At 52.8% G+C, this 23,007-nt stretch overlaps 1 protein-coding gene across 1 annotated transcript in view; it reads left to right on the top strand.

Annotated features, from left to right (window-relative positions):
- Window positions 1-14,029, top strand: part of PIK3R5 (phosphoinositide-3-kinase regulatory subunit 5) — a 60,970-nt gene extending 46,941 nt beyond the window's left edge. The window contains exons 6-19 of the mRNA XM_039390226.1: window positions 891-960; window positions 2,115-2,289; window positions 2,814-2,967; window positions 3,417-3,500; window positions 4,640-5,393; window positions 5,490-5,637; window positions 5,742-5,867; window positions 6,115-6,240; window positions 7,031-7,124; window positions 8,349-8,425; window positions 9,636-9,729; window positions 11,299-11,381; window positions 11,576-11,685; window positions 12,712-14,029. Of these exons, the coding sequence (XP_039246160.1) occupies window positions 891-960; window positions 2,115-2,289; window positions 2,814-2,967; window positions 3,417-3,500; window positions 4,640-5,393; window positions 5,490-5,637; window positions 5,742-5,867; window positions 6,115-6,240; window positions 7,031-7,124; window positions 8,349-8,425; window positions 9,636-9,729; window positions 11,299-11,381; window positions 11,576-11,685; window positions 12,712-12,853 (2,237 nt within the window). The 3' untranslated portion in view covers window positions 12,854-14,029. The remainder of the gene's footprint in view (window positions 1-890; window positions 961-2,114; window positions 2,290-2,813; window positions 2,968-3,416; window positions 3,501-4,639; window positions 5,394-5,489; window positions 5,638-5,741; window positions 5,868-6,114; window positions 6,241-7,030; window positions 7,125-8,348; window positions 8,426-9,635; window positions 9,730-11,298; window positions 11,382-11,575; window positions 11,686-12,711) is intronic.
- Window positions 14,030-23,007: the final 8,978 nt, after the last annotated feature.

The following is a 23,007-nucleotide window of genomic DNA, read 5'->3' on the forward strand; positions in this document are numbered from 1 at the left end:
TCCAGGCTTGTTGCACGGCCTCTGTGACCTGCTGTGAGGCTGAAGCAAAAGCTTTTTATTGAGATGAGGGTAAATATTAACTGAGAACAAGCTGTTGTCAATATTTGCCAAGAATGCAATAGCTTTGATCTGCTCACTGGGGCTGGTGCCTCTGCAAGAAGGGTGAATGCTGCTGTCATCAGGGGGCCTGTGTGATCAACCTGAGCCCCCCCTGGGTGCTGCTCCCAGACTGCTGAGCTGGGTTGGGATGCGGCTGCCTGCACTGATAAGGGGGCAGGATCTTGTTGATGCCATAAGATCTTTCCCAAGATGTGCCCCAATCCTGCTGTTTGGGGGAGACACTGGCTTTGCTGTTCCCACCCAGTGCAGATCCATCTGATGTCACCTGGTTTGGGTTCCCAGTGGCATCCTGGGGACAATCCCAGGGAGGCATCCAGGGCTGTGGCTGCCCACACCAACCTCTCTCCTGGTGGGGCCAGTCTGGGCTCCACCTGTGGGAGGGAAGGTGGCAGTGACCTCCTGACCATAAGTGACATCAAGGGTCTGGGGGGCTAAAGCAAGTGGGAAAAGCTGCCAAATCCATGGAATTCCCATCCCACATCAGCAGTAGAGCAGAAGGGACCAGAGGTGGAGCAGTTCTCCTGTCTCATCCGTTGTTTTCCCATCACTCTGGGCTTTTACCCTTTACCTCCCAAGCTTCCTTGTTCCTGGGCTGGTCCCTTTACACTATGGCTGTGTCTTGTCTCTGTGAGGACTTTTGGTGGGGCCATTCCCATTCCAAGCAGCAACTCAGCCATGTCTGCACTACACTGGGAGGCAAAGTCGATGTGCTGTTGAGGCAGAACAGTCTGCAGTGGTTCCATTCCTCATGTCCTGTGCTCTCTCCCCAGGGATCACTTTCCAGAGGCTGGTGAGGACAGAGCAGGGGCTGCCTGTGAAGAACTACCAGAGCTCCACTGTGTGAGTGTGGCCATGGGCACTGCTGGTCCCCTCTGTGGCACCCCCACGCTCTGACACTGAGCAGCATCTCAAAGGGGTCGTGGTGGGTGCTGGGGAGAAGGGCTGGATAGTTGGACTGAGCTGTGGGAAGGGATGAGGAAAGTGGCTGTAGCATTTCCACAGCCGTGGGACTAGGTCTGTGGACTCCCCAAGCCAGTTATCCTGCAGGACTGCTTAACTCTAGGGCTGCAGATCTGGGTGACAACAGCTGGGGAAGGCAAAGTCTCCTCCACAGGGAGCTGCTGATCTCAGCACACATTGGAGAACAGCTGGGAAATGCTGTGATCTGTGAGTTTGGGAGCCACCACCCCAACAGGGGGCAGAAGCAAGTCCATCCCAGTCCCAGTCCAGTGCTGGATGAAAGCCTTGCAGCTCTGAGCACAAGTCAGACTTTGCTCCTTGTTTGAGGGCTGAACCTTTTTCCCTACCAGGGCACCTCATTTGTAAATAGGGAAACAAGCCTTGGGTGGTGTCTGCTGTCCTGGCTGAGCCCAGCCTCAGGGACAGTCCTTCAGGCACAGCCACTCTGTGCAGGAGGAGTGTCCTTCTCTTTTGGCTTGCCCACTCACGCCGTGCAGCCCTGGATCTGCACCCTTATCTCACCCAGCAGCGCTGGTGTATTGGCTGTATTTTCATAAAGAGCCCTGAAAACCTAGCACAGGTTATAGAATCCTAAAATATCCTGTGTTGGAAGGGACCCACAAGGATCATCAAGTCCAGTTCCTGAACTCTGGGCTTACTGGAAGCTCGTGCCCGTTGCCTGAGCTTTCTAGATCCAAGCACACCCCAGCACATCCTTAATTCAGAGCCAGTTTTGCTCACTGGACACTGAGTGCTGTTGCCCATGAACAGAAGCACGTGCTGTCTGGGCTGCAGGTTTGGGAATTCAAAGCCTGTGGATATTCATGTTGTGGTCTGGAGCAAAAATGCAGCTGAAGAATGTGGCTCTTCTCCTTAAAGCTTCTTCTCTGACCTGCATCTTGGAGGAGAAAGACAGTTTAGGGGCCCACTTCATCCCGTGTCCAGTTAGAGCAACTGGCTGCTGGGCTGGAGCCCTGCCTGGGGTTCACCACCAGTGTCCAAGCCTGGCCTAACTGGTGTCCCCTTGTCCCCAGGACGGTGCTGCTGCTCAACCGCTCCGAGGTGCAGAGCGAGTTCCTCTCCATCGCCGAGAAGCTGAGTGCCAGTGAGCACCCCCAGCACGCCACGCTCGTCCTGCTCCTCGAGCACCTCTACCAGGCCAACTTTGGCACCTGCTGCGACCTGGACAGCCTGCACCACCTCCTGAAGGTAGGCTGGGACAGCCCGGCTTTGGGGATGCCGCTGAGAGCAGTTTCGTGCAGTTGGCTGCTGGATTTCCTGACCAAAATAGTACATAATTGGCAAAAGAAAAGAAGTTTTGATAACACTTCTTGTAGGAAAGATACATGTCTTTCACTTCTCAGGTCAGACCTGAGGTCTGCGCTTGGGTTTTGTGAAGTGTGCGTGGGGGGGGGGGGTCACTTGCCTTTTACCCTGTTCCTCCTTTCTCCATCCCTAAGTGTAGAGAGGAAGGGCCCCCAGATTTGAAGTGCAGCAAAAGTGTTTGTTTGACCGGAGAAACGCTTGGAGGAGAGGCAAAAAATTTTGAAGAAAACCCCTTGGGTGTTTTCAAACACGCTTTTATTTTCATCGCTAAAGTTTTGGCCGACTTGAAAGGGGGTAGAGGGCGGTGGAGGGAGAGAGTTCCCCAGTTTGTGATCCTACCCAAGGACCTGTGTGTTGCCTGTTTGGAGGGAACCCCTCAGTCTCTCACCCTGGCTCTGCTCCCCCAGTCCAAGACGCTGGATGAGCTGTCGGAGATCTACTCCAGTGCCGCCGACGCGCAGGAGATCGCGGCCGCCAGCAGCGACCCCGGGCTGGCCCGGGAGCGGCTCCAGTCTGTGCTCAGGGACATCGCTGGGGCCGCCTCCTTTCCTGCCATCACGGGTGAGAAACCCCCCAGGCCCCTCTTTTCTCCAGGGTGTTCTGCAGGCTCAGCCCCTGCAGCAGCAGCAGCAGCGAACATTTTGCACCAAGTCTCGACCGAGCGAAAAAACTACAACAAAAAAAGCACCGACCCAGGTCCTGCTTCGTAACCACACAATGAGCCAGAAAAGGTTTCATTAAAACAGCAACAAAACAAATTGTCCAGCCTGTATGGGTGAGATGAAAACATTAAATCAGAAACTGCTGGTAGCTGTGATGTCTGATGGCTCTTAGGGGTGTGAAATGTCCCCTCATCCCCTTTGCATGTGACTGGCATCATTGGTGTTCAGCATGACCTGGGCTGCCCAAAATGTGTGCGTGGGGTGGGTGGCATCTCCCACCAGGAGAGGCTGGCAGGGGTGGTGTTGGGGATCCTTGGAAACTAAGTCCTCTCCCTCCTCTCTTCCCAGGTGAGGCTCAGCCCCACAAGCTCCACACCATCCCCATCCCTGCCGCCCGCTGCTACACGTACAGCTGGGACCAGGATAACTTCGGTAAGTGGAGGGGGTCCCCCAGTCATCCCACTGAGACCACAGCCTTCTGTTCCCCATTCCAGGGGTGACTGAGCAGCGTTTCAGCTTGGCTGGGGCTGCCACATCCAGCTGGGTGTGTGAAAGAGCTGATAAAACATTGTTGGTGCTGGAGGGAGAAATGACCCAGTGGGTGTCAGTGTCCCCTGGATGGGACAGGATGTGGGTGACAGCTCAGGTGTGATGCCTGCTGTGATCCCAAGCAGAGGGCACAGGACACTGGTGGCCCCAAATCACAGTTTTCCAGAGACAAATCATGCAGGGCTTAATCTCCTGGGCAGGGTTGTACCTTGCGTTAAGCCGGAATAAATTCATTGCACCCAAGTCCATGGGAATATTGGTAGGACAAGACATTGTTTGGTAGGAAGCTCCTCTGCAAGGAGGAAACCTTGCTTATGCCCTGGAAATAATTGTTGCTGGGAAAGCCTGACTGGGATACTGAGACTTTGTGGAATTGAGACTGGCCAGACCTGACAGCTCTTCGCCTCCTCAGCAGGGATGGCCAAGGAGTGGGTGCCTTTGCTGTGCTCTCAGCCTGGCCACAGCAGTTTTGGAGGGGAAGCAGCGGGTTCCCCTTCTGCCAAGCTGGTCTCTCCAGCTTCCCCATTCCTGGAAGACCTTGTGTGTTCCTGTGAATGTTCAGTGGTCATTGCCTGCTGGCCCCAGCAAGCTGGAGTAGAGCTCTGGCTCAGGCTTTGCAGTGAGTCCAGCCTTGCCAGGAAGCCACAGTGGGTTCATTTTGGGGTTTGATCAGCTGAATACCTGGTTTTCCTCCTGCCCTCTGGTTAAACCTGGAGTGCATTGTGAAAGCTGTATAGGAAGGAAGCAGAAGCCCAAGGGGTGTTTGCCTTTTGAGAACCCAAACAGAGTGTGACCTTAGGGAGAGAAATACGTTTTGTTTTGCGTTGCAACTGAGCACTTTAAGGAAATCTGAAAACATTCAGGAGGAGGTTTCCAGCTCCTTGTTTGAAGCCATGCAGGATCAAAGAGAGTACTGGCCATGACATAGTGGTGGTGTTGTCTGGGACCATCACATCCGGGGCCATCACAAATGCAGTGGTTCTGCTGGAGCCCAGGTGGATCTGCCTCTGGTTGCCTTTCAGATATCCTCAATGATGTCCTCAGCAAGGAGTGCAGCGTTGTGGAGCCCATGGCCTCGGAGAACGAGGAGGAGGATGAAGAGGAGGAGGATGTGGAAACCGACGGCTGCTCCCCTGAGCGGGACTCGCTGCTTTCCCCCCTCTGTGCCATTTCCAGTGACTCCGTGTACTCTGTGCTGTCAGAGGAGGGATCTAAGCCCTCGCGAATGTCCCTCTTCACCTCCTCCAAGGACTCCATCTCGGAGCTGACAGTGGTCTCCAGAAAGTCCCTGAAGTCGTTCGTCTCCAGCCTGAAGGACTGCATGGACAGCGGGTACGCAGAGGACAGCGACGAGAGCTCCCTGGACATGGTGGGGAGGACGGAGCTGAAGGCGGAGAAGGCCCACCACAAATACAGGCAAACTCTGACCACCAAGATCTACAGACTGTTCAAGAGCAAAAGCCAGCTGGTGCTGAGGAGGGAGCTGAAGGACTGCCCGGACACGGGCTCGCTGTCGCTGCCGCTGCGCCGTGCCGAGAGCCTGTGCGCGTCGCAGGCCCGGCTGCGCGTCCCGGCGCGCTCCCGGCGCGCGCACTCGCTGCCGCAGCACGTGCTGAGCCAGCGCCTGCCGGCCCCGCTGGCCCCCCGGCACCTCAGCCTGCCCCGGCGGCCCTTCCTCAGCTACGACGAGGACACCAAGGTGTCCACCCTGCGTGTCGTGGTGTTCGGCTCCGACCGCATCTCGGGGAAGGTGGCCCGAGCCTACAGCAACCTCAGGTGAGCCGGGAGGTGCGGGGTCTGACCGTGGGGACCTGGCCCTGCTGGGACATTCCCCGCTGCTCTGCTCACCCAACCCTCTCCACCTTCTCCCAGGCTCAAGGAGAGCACCTGCCCCTCACTGACAAGGTACTTCAAGCTGCAGTTTTTCTACGTCCCGGTGAAGAGGAGCTGCTTGGCTCCCTCGACGCCCCTGATGCATCATCCCTCCCCAGCCCTGGGGGACCCACAGCTCCGGGCACAGGTAGGTGTCCTGCTCACCACGGGGCTTGTGGTACCAGGGCTGGCAGGGCAGGCTGGGGGGAGCCTGGGGGGCCCTCGGAGTGACCCCAGTGTGTGTGGTTTCAGGATCCCACCTCGGCTGGGATGGAGAGCAGCACTAACGACATCTCCCACTACATCGGTGTGTTGGACCCATGGTACGAGCGCAACGTTCTTGGGCTGATGAACCTGCCCATGGACGTCCTGTGTCAGGTACGTGTGTGCCAGCTGGTGGGGCTCATCCTTCTTCGCAGAGGAACTGGGGACCTGATCAGAGAAACTTCTGCTTAGCACTGGGCCACCATGATCCTCTACAAGAGCCTGTGCGACATGGACACAGGATGGAGATGGTTCCTGGTGGTCAGAAGGAGGGTTTCTGTCCCCAGTGGGGTGGGATGGACAGTTCTGGATGTAAGTACCACATACCCCGTCATGTTGCTGACTTATTCTCCCACCACAGTCTGCCAAGCCGGAGGCTGAGCCCCAGGAGGACTCCCAGGAGCAGCTGCCCATCCTGGCAGACATGATCCTCTACTATTGCCGCTTCGCCACACGCCCCGTCCTGCTGCAGCTCTACCAGACAGAGGTAGGCAAAGGGGCTCAGCCCCATCTTCTGAGGGGAAAGGGAGGGTCTTCTGCCTGTGCCACCAGGTTGGGACCTGCCTGTGAAGTGATGTGGGTGTGTCACAGCCACCACGTGCTGGTGAGGCAGAGCTCGGTCTCTGAGTGTCCACGTTGCTTTGCTGATGCTCCTGGCTCAGGAATTGAGAGCATGCAGGTTCTGCTCAGACAATCCTGAAGTCACACAAGCAGTTTTCCATCATAATTCCTTTCCTCATGACACAAATCAATGCCTGTCAGTGCTGGCAGGTTATTCACATTGCTGGAAGTCTCTCCCGTGCTCTGTGTCCCAAACCAAGGCCCTCTGTAAACCTGTTTCCCACACCCAGCTGTGCGCCTGTGGCAGATGTGGTGGGGAAGTTGAATGTGGGGCTAAAACAACTGTTTTGGTGCTGTGACTCGGGACCAGATGCAGCGGGGCTGTGGTGAGCCCAGCTGCTGCTTTTCATGGAATTTGTGCTCTCAAAGCAATGCCCAGACTCATCATGGAGTTTCTTTCCAGTGGGGTGTGGAGTTTTCTTTTAGTAAAAGTTAGGGTTTGGGTTGTTTGACTTGCTGGTGGTCTGTTAGAGCAGCCTGAAGTACAGCTAAAGACAAGTGTCACCCAGAGCAGCTCTTGAAAGGTGTGTTTTGAGAACATGAAAGGATTTTCCCAAACTGACCTGTTTTCTGTGGAAAGGAGTTAGAGGGGTGAACACTGCCTGGCACAGGCTGGGTGGTCTCACCACCACATCTTCACTGTTCTCCCCTGGCAGCTCACCTTCATCGGGGGAGAAAAGATGACCGAAGTCTTCATCCATTCCCTCGAGCTGGGCCACTCAGCAGCCACACGGGCCATCAAGGCATCAGGTCTGTACCTGCTGCTGCACCCACCCACCCACTCTGGGGGTCTGCAAACCATGGGGCTGGGAGGTGAAGGGAAAGAGGGGCTGGAGGGAGCAGGGGCTGTGAGACATGTCTGACCCAGCCTGAGCAAAGGTTCAGACAGCTCTTCACTAATTTGGAAGAGAAATATCCTAATTCTTGCACTCCTCTTCAGGAGCAAAGACATGGCAAAGCTTTGTTTTTGCTGTTGTTAACTCTAAAATGGATTTACAACAAAACAGCTTCAAGCCCATTTCCTTCCCTTCTTCAGCACCTGGTCAAATGCAGCTTTACATCTTTTCTTTTCGCTGCTGTTTGTGCTTTCTCCCAGAATGGCATTTATAAAACCCATATTTCCGCTTCCTTAGTTTACTGGGCAAAGCAAGGTTTATGTGTGGGCGCACTTGGAGCCTTCCTGAATGTACATTTATGTTAGGAATTCGTAAAATTAAATAGTATTAGAGAGGAGGACCAATGGCAGGAGCATCTCCAGCTCGTCCCGGCAGCCGGGCCATCGTGCTCTGGTGCAGCGCACACAGACCTCTCGTGGCCAACCCACAGTACTGCGCATAGACACGCGGCTTCACGTCTTCAACCAGCTGCTTTTCTGTGATCTCGCCTTGTCTTTCTAAACAGAGCTCATAAAACATCCCCCACGCGAAGTGTCACCGCCCCACTCCCCCAAAATACAGGCTTGGGCAAGACCTCTTCCCACTAACTCGTGAAACCACCAATCCTGACTCGGATGGTTTTCCCTTGGGTTGTGTGACGAAACACCACATCTGCAAAAAATTATCCAGAGTGGGGGGGAAAAAAGACTTAGGAAGTGTTGGGCACAGTATTTCAAGGCTAATTTAATGTGGGCAGAAATATGCCTGGACAAACAGGAGCCAGGTTAGCAATGTGGCCTTTTATTGCTTTGTGTTTTCCCTGGAGCACTGACCCCTCTGCGCCAGCTTAGCCAGTGCCTCTTTCAGTTCTGCAGAGAGGCTTGTGGTGCTTTGTGTTGGAATTTCTGCACGAGATTAATTGCTTTCTGGCAGCTTTGAAGCCACCTTTTCTTTTTTTTTTGCCTTTTTGCTCCACAGCCGTATTCAGCAAACCATTTCCCCCCCTTTGTGTAGGTACTGATTGTGCTGCTCTGTCAGTAGCAAGTGAAGGACAGGGATAAAAAGCCACTGTGTGACATTTGCTCCTTGTTTTGTGCAGGTCCAGGCAGCAAAAGGCTGGGCATAGATGGAGACAGGGAAGCAATCCCACTAACACTACAGATTGCCTACAGCAAGGTGAGTGTGTGGGACTCACACAGACAAACGGGGCAGAATCCACCTCTGTGCTGGGCAGGCAAGTCTCATCTGGGGGCTGAGAGAGGCAAGGCTGACAGTCTGCTGGAGGAGCTCAAATCCAAACCAAATTCAGGCTAATTGTCTATTTAGTGGCTAATTGGAGGTGGCTTTCCACTCCTGTTCAGCCCAGTAAAATGGCATGTGTAGCCATCTTCCATAGGCTGTTTGTGCTCTCAGTGCCACTTGACACAGGTAGACTTTGCCTCCAGGGAGCAATCTTGTGCTGGGCACAGCAGTATTCCTGTTTTATTGGTTCCTCTGCAGTCATTTAGTGGTTTTGCCTGGGCAATCTTTTTGTGAATCCAAGATTAAATGAATTTTTATGCCTACTCAAACTTTGTGCAGCTCCAAGTGAATCCAGATGTGAGCCAGCCCACACTGGATGGTGTGGGGTGGGAGGTAGGGTGGCATCAGCCTGGAGTGTGGCATTTGTGGTGGGGTCACAGCTCCGGGCTGGGGGCAGAGCAGCTGGAAAGCTGCTGGTGGGAAAGGCCCTGGGGGTGCTGGTGACAGGGGCTGGACATGAGCCCAGGTGAGCCCAGGGGGCAAGAGGCCAATGGCCCCTGGGCTGTGCCAGCCATGGTGTGTCACAGCCCCAGGGCAGGGACTGTCCCTGTGCTGGCACTGCTGGGGCACCTCCAGTGCTGGGGCAGCTCTGGGCCCTCAGACAAGAGAGACATTGAGGGGCTGGAGCGTGTGCAGGGAAGGGAACGGAGCTGGGAAGGGGCTGGAGCAGCAGGAGCAGCTGAGGGAGCTGGGGGGGCTCAGCCTGGAGCAAAGGAGGCTCAGGGGGGACCTTCTGGCTCTGCAACTCCCTGACAGGAGGGGGGAGCCGGGGGGGTCGGGCTCTGCTGCCAGGGAACAAGGGACAGGACAAAAGGAAATGCACCATGGGAGGTTCAGGTTGGATCTTAGGATATATTTCTCCACCAAAAGGGTTGTCAAGCCCTGGCACAGGCTGCTTAAGGCAGTGTTTGACTCACCATCCCTGGGGGTACTTAAGAGACATGTAGATGTGGTGCTTAAGGACATGGTTTAGTGGTGGGCTTGGCAGTGTCAGATTTAGGGTTGGACTCGGTGATCTTAAAGGCCTTTTCCAAGCTAAATGATTCTGTGATTCTCTCTTCTGGGTTCTGCTTGGTCCCTGCAGACAGCTGTCAGTGGAAGAAGTCACTGGAATGATGTTGAGAAGGTCTGCACGTCTGTCAACCTTAGCAAAGCCTGCAAGAAGTATGAAGAACTTGGTGAGTAGGGGTGGCTGTGCCTAGGGAACAGTGGGAGGGACTGGTGGAGTGACAGGACAGTGTGGGTCTTCTGGCTGGGGCAAATGAGGGCTGTGTGAACACAGGAGATACATGGGAGGTGCCTGGTGTTCCCTAGTCCTTGGCATCACATCAGGGACAAAGGGAATTTCATGTCCCACTGTCCTAAAGCTTCCAGCTGGAAAATGGAGTGTCCATTAGGGATGGGGCTGGGATGATCCAAACAGCAGGATAATCGCTGGAGGGAAGTGCTTTCCAGAGCAACACTTGTTTAGCAGGGAGGTACAACTGCTGTTAGATGAAGCAGGACCAGAGCAAGGTGCTTGTCCTGCATCCACAGCAGCCATGTCTCACAACCAGCTTTCAGCAGCTCTTGCTAAGCTGGTGCTTCAGCCTGGTCCCCTTCCTGCATCTCAGAGAGAGCTGCCTGCCATGTGGGTTGGCTCCATAAGGCTTTTTTTCTAATCAGGTTTCCAATTAATAAAGCTTTGAGCCCTTTAAAAGCACCAAGACTTTTAGTCCGTGTGTGTATTTAGAAGCAATAGAATCACAGGATGTGTCACACCGTGTGCCTGAGAGCATTGTCCAAATGCTGCTTGAACTCAGACAGGCTTGGTGCTGTGATTCCAGTGCTCAACCACCCTTTGGGTGAAAAACCTTTTCCTGAGATCCAGCCTACATCTCCCCTGACTCAGCTCCAGCCGTTTCCTCAAGTCCCCTCACTGGTCACGAGAGTGAAGTGATCTGCTTGTTCTTGCTTAAGAACTGCTGGTTTGGCATTCACACATCCAATTCTGAATAAACTGAGGGATTTTTAGTTCCTTTTTCCTTGTGTGCTTTATTCCTGGCAGATGTGGGGTTTGTGAACAGAATAGTCAAGGCAAATGGCTGATCTGCCAAATAGGAGACATCCCCTACACGCTCCGTGGAGCTCCACCTAAACCTCCCTCCCTCCTCTCTCTCCTCTTGCTGCCCCATCCATGAAGCCATGCAGACAACTCTGGGAGAAAAACCAGCAGGAATTAGTTTCTCACCTCCTCTATACTTCGAGTTGGTTGTTCCTGCTCTAGTTCAGGAGCTTCACCTGTGCTGCCAGTGCTGTGGCTTTGCATCAGGGGGCGTCCTCAGCTCCTCTCTGAGGAGAAGCTTCATGGATCTCCCTCCTTCCAAGAGAACTCTGGTCCCTTGGATGATCTCCATTGGTTTTCACATTCAGCAGTTTGACCACAGGATGTCACTGTGATTCCAGGCACGAAGAAGCATCTCCAAGTGGACATGCTGGGAGAGTTAAAATTTCCTCATGATGATGGGGCAATGTTTTTTCTCCTGTTTGGGTCCTAAGACAGTTAAATGTCCTCTTCTCTCTGTGTCCCTGTTGCTTGCTTTCCATGTGGATTAGCCTGAGGGAAGGAAAGCTGGAACTGTACTGCATTTCCCCCAGCAATGGGGTCCTGCTGGAGCCACTGGGGTGCTTTGAGGGGTGGAGGGACCACTTGGGTTCTCACCAGTGGTCCAGAAACCCCAGTTGATTGCAGTTTTGTTTTGTTACAGCCTCAAAGACAGAGTGTCTCAACTTAACCATGACAGAGGTGGTCAAAAGGCAAAACTCCAAATCCAAAAAAAGTTTCAATCAGGTAACTCTAATCATGGTGCTTTTACACTTGGTAAGGTGAGGTTGGCCTGACCCAGCTGGAGAGAGCAGCTCCTTGGGGATCTGTTTGCTGGTGGCCCCCAGACCTGCCTTAGGGGTGCCCAGCTCCCCTTCCCTGCACAGGGGAGTGCACTGAGCCCACCAGCTCCCTCACCCCAGCTCTCGTTCTCTCAGCAGATCAGTGTGTCCCAGATAAAAGTAGACAAGGTGCAGATTATCGGTGTCCAGTCCTCCTTTGCTGTGTGCCTGGACCAGGATGAGCAGAAGATCCTGCAGAGTGTAACCAGGTAGGAACTGAAATGGGGCCAACTGCACTCCTGGGATGGTGCATCCTGTGTCCAGGGCTTGCCTGTGAAGTGGGGGGGATGAGGTCCTGAGCACCGTGGTGGGTCTGTGCCAGCTGCCCAAGCTGGGTGATACAGCCCCAGGCTCTGCAGGGCAGCTGAGCTCAGCTGGGGTGGGTGGTCCTGCTCATGTCTCAGCAGGAGTTTACCTTCATGATGGCCCCAGTCAACTCTTCAACCCTGGAGACATCTTTTCCAGCAATAAACTGGAGGCTATGTGAGATAATGAGGTGTTTGAAGAGCACTGGGTATATGAGCAGAGCCTTCAACTTCTAAACCTCATTTGGGTCCTTCCCTGCCTTTGGCAGCCCCAGAAGGAATCCATGATCTTCATGGGAGAGTCTGGGGTAGAGCAGGAATTGTTCACTGGGCTGTTCATCTCTGTTGTCTCCTCAGGGCACCAGCGTGGCTCCCCAGGTGGTGAAATTTGAAATCTCAGTGTAGACAAGATATTTCCATGAGTACAAGAGATCAAACCAGTTGATGTACAGACATTGTAATTTCTCCCTCAGACTGAGCAGAACTCTGCAAGGTTATGCTGCCTCTAACAGAAAAATATTGGGGATCTTATGTCTTAAATAACCCCAAAGAGAAGTGTTTCTCCTAAAGTTGTTTATCATGAAACTCAGGGGATAGTGGAGTTCAGTGCATGAAATGGTAAAGGAGCTTCTCCCGTCTCCCCAAAACTTGGAGGGTGCAAAAGTTGTTGTTTTTCCAACGAGTTTCAGCAAATACTCTTTATGGATGGTTCTGCTCTTGGTCCCAGACCGAGCCAGCTGAAAGACCTGAACTCCCAGCACTCAGACTCCAGTCCTGTTAAAGGCTGCACTGATTCCTGTTTGGTTTTAAATATTCCTGCTGCACCTGAGGAATACCAGGATATACATAGAATATCCTAAATTATCAGAATATACTGTACTATAATATTAGAGTATACTTAGATCTTGGTTTCTCTTTGTTCCCCTGTAGGTGTGAGATCTCTGTGTGCTACAAACCCAGGGACAGTGATCCCTTTGCACTGAGAGGGTGCTCTCTGCCTGCCCAGGACCCCTCTGAGTTCCACTCTCTCCTGTGTTTACCCATTGCCACCTTCAGTGGAGCACTGCCTTGAAGACCCCTGTGTCCTTCCAGACCAGAGTCCCATCCCACACCAATCCAGGCTCAGGAAAAGGAAGCTGACTGTCCTCCTTTGGACACCCAGCCGTGCTCGTCCAAGACGTCCTGTAGCTGAAGTGTTATTGTGGTGGCTGAGCTGCTCCTGGTCTGGGCTTGGCCCATCCTTGGGAAATGGGAACGTTGGTGGTGTGCTCTGGTATCTCTCAGGATTCCTCAGCAATGGGAAGAAAGTGCTTTCCTTGAGATCTCCACCTGGTTCAGCCAACTGGCAACACCTGGGTGAAGAGGGCAAGGCAAGGACGGGGGGATTGTCCTGCCAGCAAAAGGTGCTGTGGCTGTGTTTGACAGTGATTGCAAGGCCAGTGGGATCTGGGGTGGGGAAAGTGAGCTCATGGGGGGATATTTTGGCCAATGAATGTCCTTGGCTGAGTGGTGGTAGGTGTCCTGCAATGTGTGTGCAGTTACAGATCACCCAGCTGGTGCCATTTCACCTGTAACAGGTCGAGGATGCTCAGGGCAGTTCTTTGGGGATGGGGATGGGCTTTCTCAAGGTTTCCTTTAAATTCTGAAGGTTGGGTGTCTTGCAGACAAGCAGAGCAACCCAGCTGCAGCCCAGCAAGCCCCCAGCATGGGCTGTAGACTGCTGTGTGTTCCAGTGAACTGAGTGCCATAGGCCATTCCAGGGCATGGACAGCATGTCGTGTATCTGTGTATTTAATGGACATCCAGGACCTGCAGGAGAGGAGTTTCCAATTTCTGCAGAATCTCAGCATTCACCCATGAGTATTCCCTGTTCAGCCTCTGGTCTTGCTTCCTGCTCCCCAGCACAGTTTGCTGGAGACACCCCAGAGGCTGAATCTTCAATAGCTGCTTGAAATACATCCGGAACCATGCTGAACTCAGGGAGGGAGGGGAGCACTAGGGAAACCATTAGGATTGCCTTAAGCTCACCTGAAGAGGCACCTTTGATAGAGAAAGACCCAGCACCAGAACCACTAATGACACTTGCAAGGGACAATAGGATTTGAGATCCCTCTCCCTGGCAAAAGGCATTCTTCCCTCTTCCTTCTCTCTGCAAGGCTGTAGGTACAGAAAGGTGCAATATTTGGGGGTATTTAGAGGTATTCTGACCCAATGAGCAAAAAAATAAGATGGGAAAAGCCTTTCAAGCCGTTTCTTGGTAGTTTTTGGGGTTGTACTAGAGACAAAGAGGCAGCTCCCTGCTTCAGGATCTTGATGCCAAGGACATGTGCTCCCTGGAAATGTCTGAAAGGGGCCCCCAATACTGCTGGGGGGCTGCAGGGTTCAGCCAGAGTGTGATGGGTCAGGTATGTGTGGATTCCCCCATATCTCCTGGATGTGTTTGGGGAATCCCTCCTGTGCCATCAACTCTGGTCCTGGCCCTGCTGGATGCTGGTCCTGCTTTCTGCTCCCACTGTGCGGCTGGGGACAGCTTGGTGACACTTTGGGTGGGGGGTCACACCCTTGGGGACACCCCAGGGGTGACATCGTGGTCCTTGCTGGCTCTGGTGTCCTCAGCAGTTGTGTGTAACTTGTGCCAGTGGCCAGAGATGAGCAAATATGAGACATGAACACGCTCCTGAGGCCTCTGTGCTCCATCCTTCTACTTGAATCAACCATCCCAAGGACGGTGTTGCCTTGGGGACTCCAAGAAAAGACCCTCCTGTGGGGTGAAGGATCCATTGAACATGAATGTTGAACAGCTCTGGCTCCACCAGGATGCAGAGCCAGCTTGGACTCCCTGCAAGGACCCACCTTCCCCAGCCATGCACTGACTCCAGGAGCACCCATCTCTTCCTGCATGGAGCAGTGTCCATCCCTTGCTCTCAGCACAGACTTGGCAGGTCGTGCTGGGCTGTCTCCTCCCTCACAGGCTGCCTGCAGGGTGAGGCAGGACCACTGAGGTCACTGCTGTGCACTTCTCTGCATCACTATTTTAAATCCAGCAGGCTCAAGAGATCAGAAACAGATTTTAATGGCTCTTTCCATGCACTTGGAATAAGTTTTCTTCACTGACTTTTCATTTCCCGGGCAGGTTTGTGTGTGTTTTCTCCAGTGGGGCTGAAATTTGACAGCTGGTTGTTGTTGTTCAATACTTTAAAATAGCACCTTATCCTGTCAAAACATTGCTAGTTGTGATCTTGATATCTGTGGCTAAATATATCCCTGCCACTGGTATGGCAGAAACCACTCTGGTTTCAGCTGGTCCTCCAGGAATACAGGAGAAGAGAATTTCCAACCCATAGAGGAAAAACAAGCACAGACTCTAAGGACTTGTAATCCTGGCCAAGGTTTTGACCTGTGATGCTTTCTGGAAACGAAGGAATTGCGGGGTTCTTTCAGGTCATCTTTGTACATATGTGCAGCCTCACCAAATCTGTGTAAAGTCTGTGCTGATCTGTAAAATATTGGTCGAAGAACTTTTAAAGTAATTGTAAAGTATTAAATGTTGATTTATTTCGAGTACAAGTTTGGGTCAAGTAATTCCTGAGCGGGGGGAAGCAGGGGAGGAATCTCCACGAGGAGGACACAGGTCCCTCACAGAGGAGCTGCTCTGGGAGCAGGAAAAAGCTTATAAAGGCCATTATAGTCATGAGCTCGGTCCCAGAGGGCACGACACGGAGACCTCCGGAGGTTAATTGAGCTGCTTCTGTTCTGTGAGTGAAAAAGCAGGTTTGGTGTTGTAAATTCCAAATTGGCTTCATGCTGGATTGAGGAGAAAAGAAATGAGCAGAGCCTGTGTGTGCAAGGTGAGATCTGTGCATGCCCTTCCCTTCTTGGAGGCTCCCTGACCTTTGCTGTGTTGATTTGCTCCTGGGTCCAGGGACAAGGTCCAGCCTGGGGGGACAGCAGAGCTCTGGGATGAAGGGTCCCTGCTCAGGGTCAGCAGGTGGATATTACAGAATGACAGAGTATGCTGATACTGGGGGATTTCTGACTTGGAAATCCCTTCTGCTTCTTTGGGGATGCAGACTGGCAGCTGGAGCTGTTGCTGCTGAAAGTGCTCTGAAATATGAAATGACACTTGGAAACATTAAACTCTCTCCACTGTCGCCTGTGGATATTCAAGGAAAGAGGCTCAGTTGGTAGGTGTGAGGGCCAGTGTGTCATGATCAAATAAACAACACAGGAAAAGTCATTTGAGCTCAGACAAGCCAACAACCAGATGAGAATAACTTCTGTTAATCAGCACTTTGTCATGTATTAGCTGTCTTTTTTCACGCTGATTAAACAATAACAAAAAGTGTATTTTAACTAAAAAGGTCTTTTGAAAAGGCAGATAAGGAAAATTTTCCAAGCTGGAATGATAATCTGCTTTTGTTTGTTCTCAACAACACAAACACCCCTAAACTACACATTCCCCCCCTCTCTGTTCTTTTCTTTTATAGAGGTAAGTGGAAAGAGGAACAGGTATGATTAAATCTGAAGCAGTAAGAAAGTACTTTGTTCTAAAAATGTGCATGTCAAGAAGTTTGGGATCAGAATTCAAGTCTGATCCCTGAAGTCCTGCACAGCTGAGGTGAAGTGGCAGTTTCAGGTGCCCTGCTCTCTCAGGGCTGGTGATCCCACAGCCACCTCAGTTGGACTTGGCAGAGCTGGAACGTTCTAGTGCGTGAGGTGAAGAACATCATGAGCCAGTGCTCATCCAGAGAAGGGGTTCTTAAGTGGCCACTCATGATCTGGTGGTTAATTAGAAATACAGAATTAATTAGCATCAAAGGACAGGAATGAGTTGGCATGTCCATGGGCTCGTGCAGCTCAGCACTGCTGACCCCCTGCACGTGTTGAACTGGTTGGTTGTTGGAACTGTGGGGCAAACCTTGCTCTTGTACTTCTGTTTCCTGGCAGACACACGTGTAGTTCCACGGGTGTCATTCCTGGGTGTCCCACAGCAAGAGACCAGCAGATGGGGGGATGACACCAGGTGTGGAAGCCCACAAAGACCTGAGGTTTTGGGGACCTGAATTAGGCTGATTTAAGACCTGAATTATTTCCAGGAGATCTCTTACAGGAGGCTTGTCAAAGGTGCTCATCTGCTCTCTCAGCTGTAGCAAGAAGTAGCAGAGAGCAGAGTCAGCTTCCCAGCAGTGCTCAGTCCCTGTATTCCATTACAGGACCGGGATTAATGTGCCTGGGATGTCTCCTGGGTCACAACCCCATAGCATCATCCCTTCCTTTCTGTCTCTGCGCTGCCTGTCTGCTCCCATCCCTGCAGCTCAAATTTCCTTCAGCCAAGGCAGGGGCACCTGGGGCCAGCTCAGGTCCTGCTGGCAGCGAGCCCCGAGCTGGGCTCCCTCCCTGAGTCAGTGAGGGGCTAACCCAGCAAATTCTCCCCTGTGCCAGGGACAGGATCTGCCTGACCCAGAGGGGTTTGTCAAGAGACACACCAATAATCCAGCACTTCCAGAAGAAAAGGGAGAAGCAAAAGAAATCCAGAGAATGTCTTCTCCTGCCAGCTTCCCTGCCCTGGTTCCCTCTTGTGGCTGCAGGTTTCTGGGCTGGTAGATCCAGCTGCTTCCCGTGTGCACGTTTGAGCTGCTTTTACAGGCAGTTGTAAAGTAAAGATTGGAAACTTCTGTGAATTTTACTAATTTCTGAAGGGTTCTGTCCAGCACCTGTGACTGAAAAGGGCATCCCTGGTTGTTTCAGGACTGACCTTTGCTCAGGACTAACGGGAGTGAAGCTGGACAAGTGGAACTTTCCCGGGCTCCAGGCAGCTCTTCACCTCTCCTGGCAGTGCCTCTGCTCCACTGCCCTTATCTTACCGGTGCTAATCAATGATCAATTAAAAGTTAATAAGGCTCCCTGTGCCTGCATGAGGAACAGAGTTTTCCTGGCAGGGAAAAGACACTGGAGAGCAGTAATGGTGTGCTAATGGTGCAAAGTTGCATAATTAGCAGTCTGTTCTGATGCCTGTCTGGCTGTGAGTTGGTGCAGACAGATGACTGCATGAGGAATGGGGGGCTTTTCTGTCCCAGTCCCCAACTCACCTTCTTCCAGTATTCTCTGTGCCTTCAGAATCCCCTCTCCTCTCCACAGGCACCTTCACTGCAGCACTCACAGAAAGACATGCAAAGGTTAAGGGGTTGGAAAGCACATCCTAAAATTGAAATCCAAGTCAAAGCAAGCATGACAGATATTCCGTGGTGTTTACCCATCTCTAGGATAACCTGGACTTGGGTTTGGCCACATAAAACTCTCTGGGCAGCAATGGGCCAGTGTAATGCTGTGTGTTTAGCTGGTGTTTCCAGCCACAGGGAGGGCCTGGAGCAGGGTGGCTCAGTCAGATGAACGCTTTCTGTCCTCACAAGGGCAAGTCTTGCTTCTGGCTGTGGCTCCTCTTGCATCAGGGCTCCTGTGTGACCACTCTGTGGGCAAAGCAATGGCATGGCTGTGACCAGGGAGAGTGCAAACATGATGTCCAGTGCTGGTGAGGTGTGGATGGGCTTGGCTGCCTTTGTGTGCTGGTGATTGCAGTGTCTTTCCAGGAGACACCTGTGAAACGCAGGTTGGGATGTTGCCCCTGTAACTGGAAATCTGGGGAGGGTCTGTCTGGTTACCCAGGACCTGGGTCCTCCAGGGAGGATCTGCTGGGAGATCCCTGCTTTGGGAGTCAGCGAGGGGCTCCCTCTTGCAGTCTCTTTTGGAAATAGGTGGAGAAGTGAGGTTGCAAGACTGGAGAAGGCTGATGACAGAGGATGTTGCAGGACACATTCGGGGTAGGCAGGGTGAGCAGGCAGTGCAGCACGAGCTGCTCGATGGTCCCCCCTGGGCATGCAGTAGGGGCTGGTTTCTGAGTCCAGCCCTCTCCTGGGCTTATCCAAATAAGCAAACCTGAGATCCAGAAACAACCTGCCCCTTTCCCTGCCTTCGAAGCTTAATCAGCATTTCAAAAGCCCTGCTCTGTTCATCCTGAACAACAACTGTAGCAACAGCTTCTCCACTCAGCTTATCAGCTCAGCGAGTGCTGCAGTGACTGTGATTAAAATGAGCTGTTTCCTGTTGCACTTTATCTCTGGCAGAACCGATAAGCTCAAGGAATTGGGCTCTTTCCAAAACCATCACATTGGTACCCACGGGGGAGAGCCGTAAATTCTGGGAGGAAGATCCTGGGAGTGTGAGCAGCAGGCACATAACCCTCGATGTCCATGTGTGCAGCACTTCAGATTTTGGGCAAAAAGCAATCTGTCCCCATTTCAAGAGGCTGATCTCTTCCTCAGCACTGGCGAGTCACTGACAACCCCTGTGAGCACAGACATGCCCAGCTCATCAGCACCAGGCAGTTCCAGCACCCACCATGGATCCCTTTCCTCCAGGTGCCTCAAAGTTTCCTGCTCACAAGTGGGTAACTTGTGATTGATCAATCTGTAGGTAAGAAACTGCACCTCCTGGTGCTGGTACCTGTACAGTAGTTACCAATTAAATGATATTTTCCACCTTTGCAGAACAAACTGAGACTTGAACAGTCTGTGGTTTATTATTATTATTATTATTATCATCATCATTATCTTTTGCTGCTGCTCTCTCCTTATTATGATTTTTTTCAAGACAAATAAAAAGAGTTGGAGATTACTCAGTTTAGAGAAATGAAAAAGGCAACTTAAATACCATCAAACTGGCTGTTTGCTTGGCTTTCCCTCTCCCCAAATCCACCCATCATCTATATTTGTTGAAGCCAGAATAAAAATAGAACAGGCCTGAGTGCCAGGGTGGAAAATAGAGATGCAGTATCAAAATACTGCTTGGTTTGTGACCTGTTCCCTTATAAACTGTAAGGAAATCATCCACGGACAGAAGTGTTGGGGGTTTGGACACGTGCCAGGAGGAGGTTTCCCTGCAGGATGGGAGTGGAGCTCAAATAGCACCAAGCAAATACCTTTGCTTCCCTCAGAAACTCAGATGACCCGGGAGGTATGTTATTGAAGCAGCCACGTAATGATGGAAAATTGAAGCAGGGAGAAGTAAAGCATCCACGAATAGAAACCAGGGCAGGAGGAGAGTTGTCCAGAGCTCCCCTTTGACGGGGAGGGTGTGGAGCAATGGCCAAAATAGGAACGGAACGTCAGCGCTGCGATGGGGAGGAGAAGCAGCCCCGCCTCTGCCGGCCCCACTTGATGCCAGGGCTGGCACTGCCACCGCTGCTCTGCCAGCCCTGTCAGTGCCAGTGCCAAGAGAGGGGCTGTGAGGGGCCGGGGTGTGACCACCGGGAGGGACCCAGACCTGGTGAGTCGCTGCTGGTCTCGGTGGGGAGCTGCTGCTGCCGGCACGAGTCCAGGCAGCGGTGGGACCTCGAGAGCACAGAGAGCTGCGTGCTTCCCGTGGCAGGAAAGTCCCTTTCTGGGCAGCAAGTTCCTCTCCAGGCTGGAAACCTCATCTCCTGAATTGGTGCTTCAGGTGAGCTTTTTCTGTTTCACAGAATCACAGAATGGTTTGGGTTGGAAGGGACCTTAAAGGTTGTCTCATCCCACCCCGCTGCTGTGGGCAGGGACACCTTCCACTAGCCCAGGATGCTCCAAGCCCCATCCAGCCTGGCCTTGGACACTTCCAGGGATGGGAAGCCATAGCTTCTCTGGGCAACCTGTGCCAGGGCCTCCCCACCCTCACTGTCAAAAATTCTTTCCTAATATCTCATCTAAATCTACCCTCTTTCAGCTAAAGCCATTCTCCCTTGTCCTGTCCCTCCATACCCTTATCCCAAATCCCTCTCCAGCTCTCCTGGAGCCCTTTTAGGCACTGGAAGGGGCTCTAAGGTCTCGCCAGAGCCTTCCCTTCTCCAGGCTGAACATCCCCAGCTCTCTCAGCCTGGATACAGAGTAGAGGGGCTCCAGCCCTTGGAGTATCAGGAGACCATTTCAGGGGACAGACTTTTTCCACTTGAGAGATTCAGACTGCTTCAAAACTCTTGTGTACCCCTGTCATGCACAGAAGTGAAGAAGAAAGGCTCCCACAATAACTTTAAGTCACAGAGGACAGTGTTTGCAGGGAGAAAGAGATGTTTTGCCGCACAAGAGATTCTTTCTCTACTTCGTGTTGGTTCTTTTCTACTTTTTTTTAGTCTTCTGAATAAGGCCTTTGTTTGAGCAGGGTCATACCTGGCTCTTCCTCTCTCCATGACCAGCAGTGTGATGTTATCTGGGGTGATTTGGCAGTTCCCTGTCCTGTTCTCAGGATGCCCCTCAGCTGTGTTTCAGTGTTTAATGACATCAGCTGCAGAAAACACGGAGAACCAACCCCTTCCTCCCCCTTCCATGTGCTGCCACAAGAGAACGTGGCCCTGCACCAGGAGGGCTGCTGCTGCTGCTGTGACTAGAGATGGCATGTATGGAAAAGGCAAGGGGGGAAGGTCTCCAGAAGGACCCTTTAACTAAATGAATTTTTGGGTTGGGATCCCAAAGCTGGTGGCAATGAGGGAGGTGCTGGATGTGTGCTATGGGGACAGTCCAAGGAAGGTCTCTGGCCTCCTCCTTCCATAGCTGTGCACTGGGAGAGAGTCTAATTCTAGTGAAAATAAGAGGAATGGTGAAGGTTTGGGGCCTGCAGTGACCAGCTGAGAGGGGAGGAGTGAAAATATCCAGCAGCATGTGGGAGATCCCGGCCTTGAAAGATGCCTGTGAAGCCCCAGCAAAGTGAGAGCACATCTGATAAGGGGATGCCATGTACCAGAGCCACTCTTTCCCCCTCCTTTGCAACATGTGGGGCTCATCCCCCCACTCCTGTGAGTGCACTGGCTTTCCTCTGGCATTTGCACGGGGAACAGGATAGCACAGCAACTTCTGCATGTGGCCAGAGCCCCTGCACGCTGGGTAACTCCTGCAGAGGAAGGACAGACAAACATGGTATGAAGATGGATGGTCAGGCGTGGGACAACTGGAGAATCATGCAGCCTGGGCACATTGAAGGTGCTAATTCTGACTCCAGCAGGGACAAAGCTTTGCAAACAGGACTCCGTGTGCCTGCAGTGGCCGGGCTCTGCAGTGCTTCTGTCCCGGGGCCAGGACACGTGTGTGTGTGTGTGTGTGTGTGTGTGTGTGTGTGCGCGTGTGTGTGTCCTTCATGAATGGGAGCGATTGTGAATGAAAACAAGACAGGGGAAACCAGGATGTTATCGTGTGCTGGTGTGTGCTGCTGTTGTTGTTTCCCCGGAGCCTTCCTGCCCGCGGGGCTGCTGCTGGGGCGGGCGGGGGAAGGGGATGGGAATGGGGATGGGAATGGGGATGGGAATGGGATGCTGCTCCGCGCGGCAACTTGGCACCGGCGCAGGGAACGGGAATTGAATGTGAGTAACGCTGACAGCCAGTTTAACTGCCTTTCTCTCCAGTCAGGAAGGAAGCAGGTTATTTTTAAATCTGGGGCCCAGGTATGTAACTATACCTAATGCTTTTGCTCATGTAGAAGATGGGAAATGATGCAGCATCAGCTGCAGTTCCCACACTCCATCCAGAAGTACTTTCTCCCCCCAACTCACTTACCCCAGCAAAGCTCAGCACTTCAAACCCTGCTCTGGGTAAGAGCTGACCTAGCAGGTCCCTGGCCACAAATGGGGACGGTCCTGGTGGTGACAGTCACTGGCCAGAGGGGTTGGCCCATGCATTGGTCTGTCCCGAGCACTTTGTGCAGCAGAGCATGGGACACACACACATTTGTGTTCCAGCAGCTCTCTGGGACGACAGAGCTGGCAGGCTCATCCCAGCCCTGCACCCACATCCCATAGGGATCAACATTTATCTCCTGCTTTGGACTGTGTGCTGTATCCATGCATTCCTCCCATATGCCAGCCTGGGCTCATGCCAACACATCCCAAACTTAACTGAGCACCAGGACGTCGGCAGACCTCAGCAGCCCTGAGCAGCCTCATCCAGGGCCCTATTCAGATTCATCCCGGGAGCTGCACTCCTGTCACCGAGTCACAAGTGGTGACAATGTGACACCCTGCTGAGCACAGCCAGACCGCTCTAACCAACACCTCTGTCACTGTAAAGCCAAACTTCTCCATGAACACATTCCAGAAGGGGCCGGGCATCCCCTGCCCAGGCTGCATCCCGGAGCTGGCAGCAGGCAGGGGCTGGCACTGAGCAAAGGCAGATGTGCCCGAGATGCTCCGGGCAGGAGGTGCTGGCAGAGGCACGG

The sequence above is a fragment of the Pipra filicauda genome, unplaced genomic scaffold (assembly GCF_003945595.2).
Source record: "Pipra filicauda isolate LSUMZ 115617 unplaced genomic scaffold, ASM394559v2 scaffold80_size11013439_pilon, whole genome shotgun sequence".
NCBI classification, from domain to species: domain Eukaryota; kingdom Metazoa; phylum Chordata; class Aves; order Passeriformes; family Pipridae; genus Pipra; species Pipra filicauda.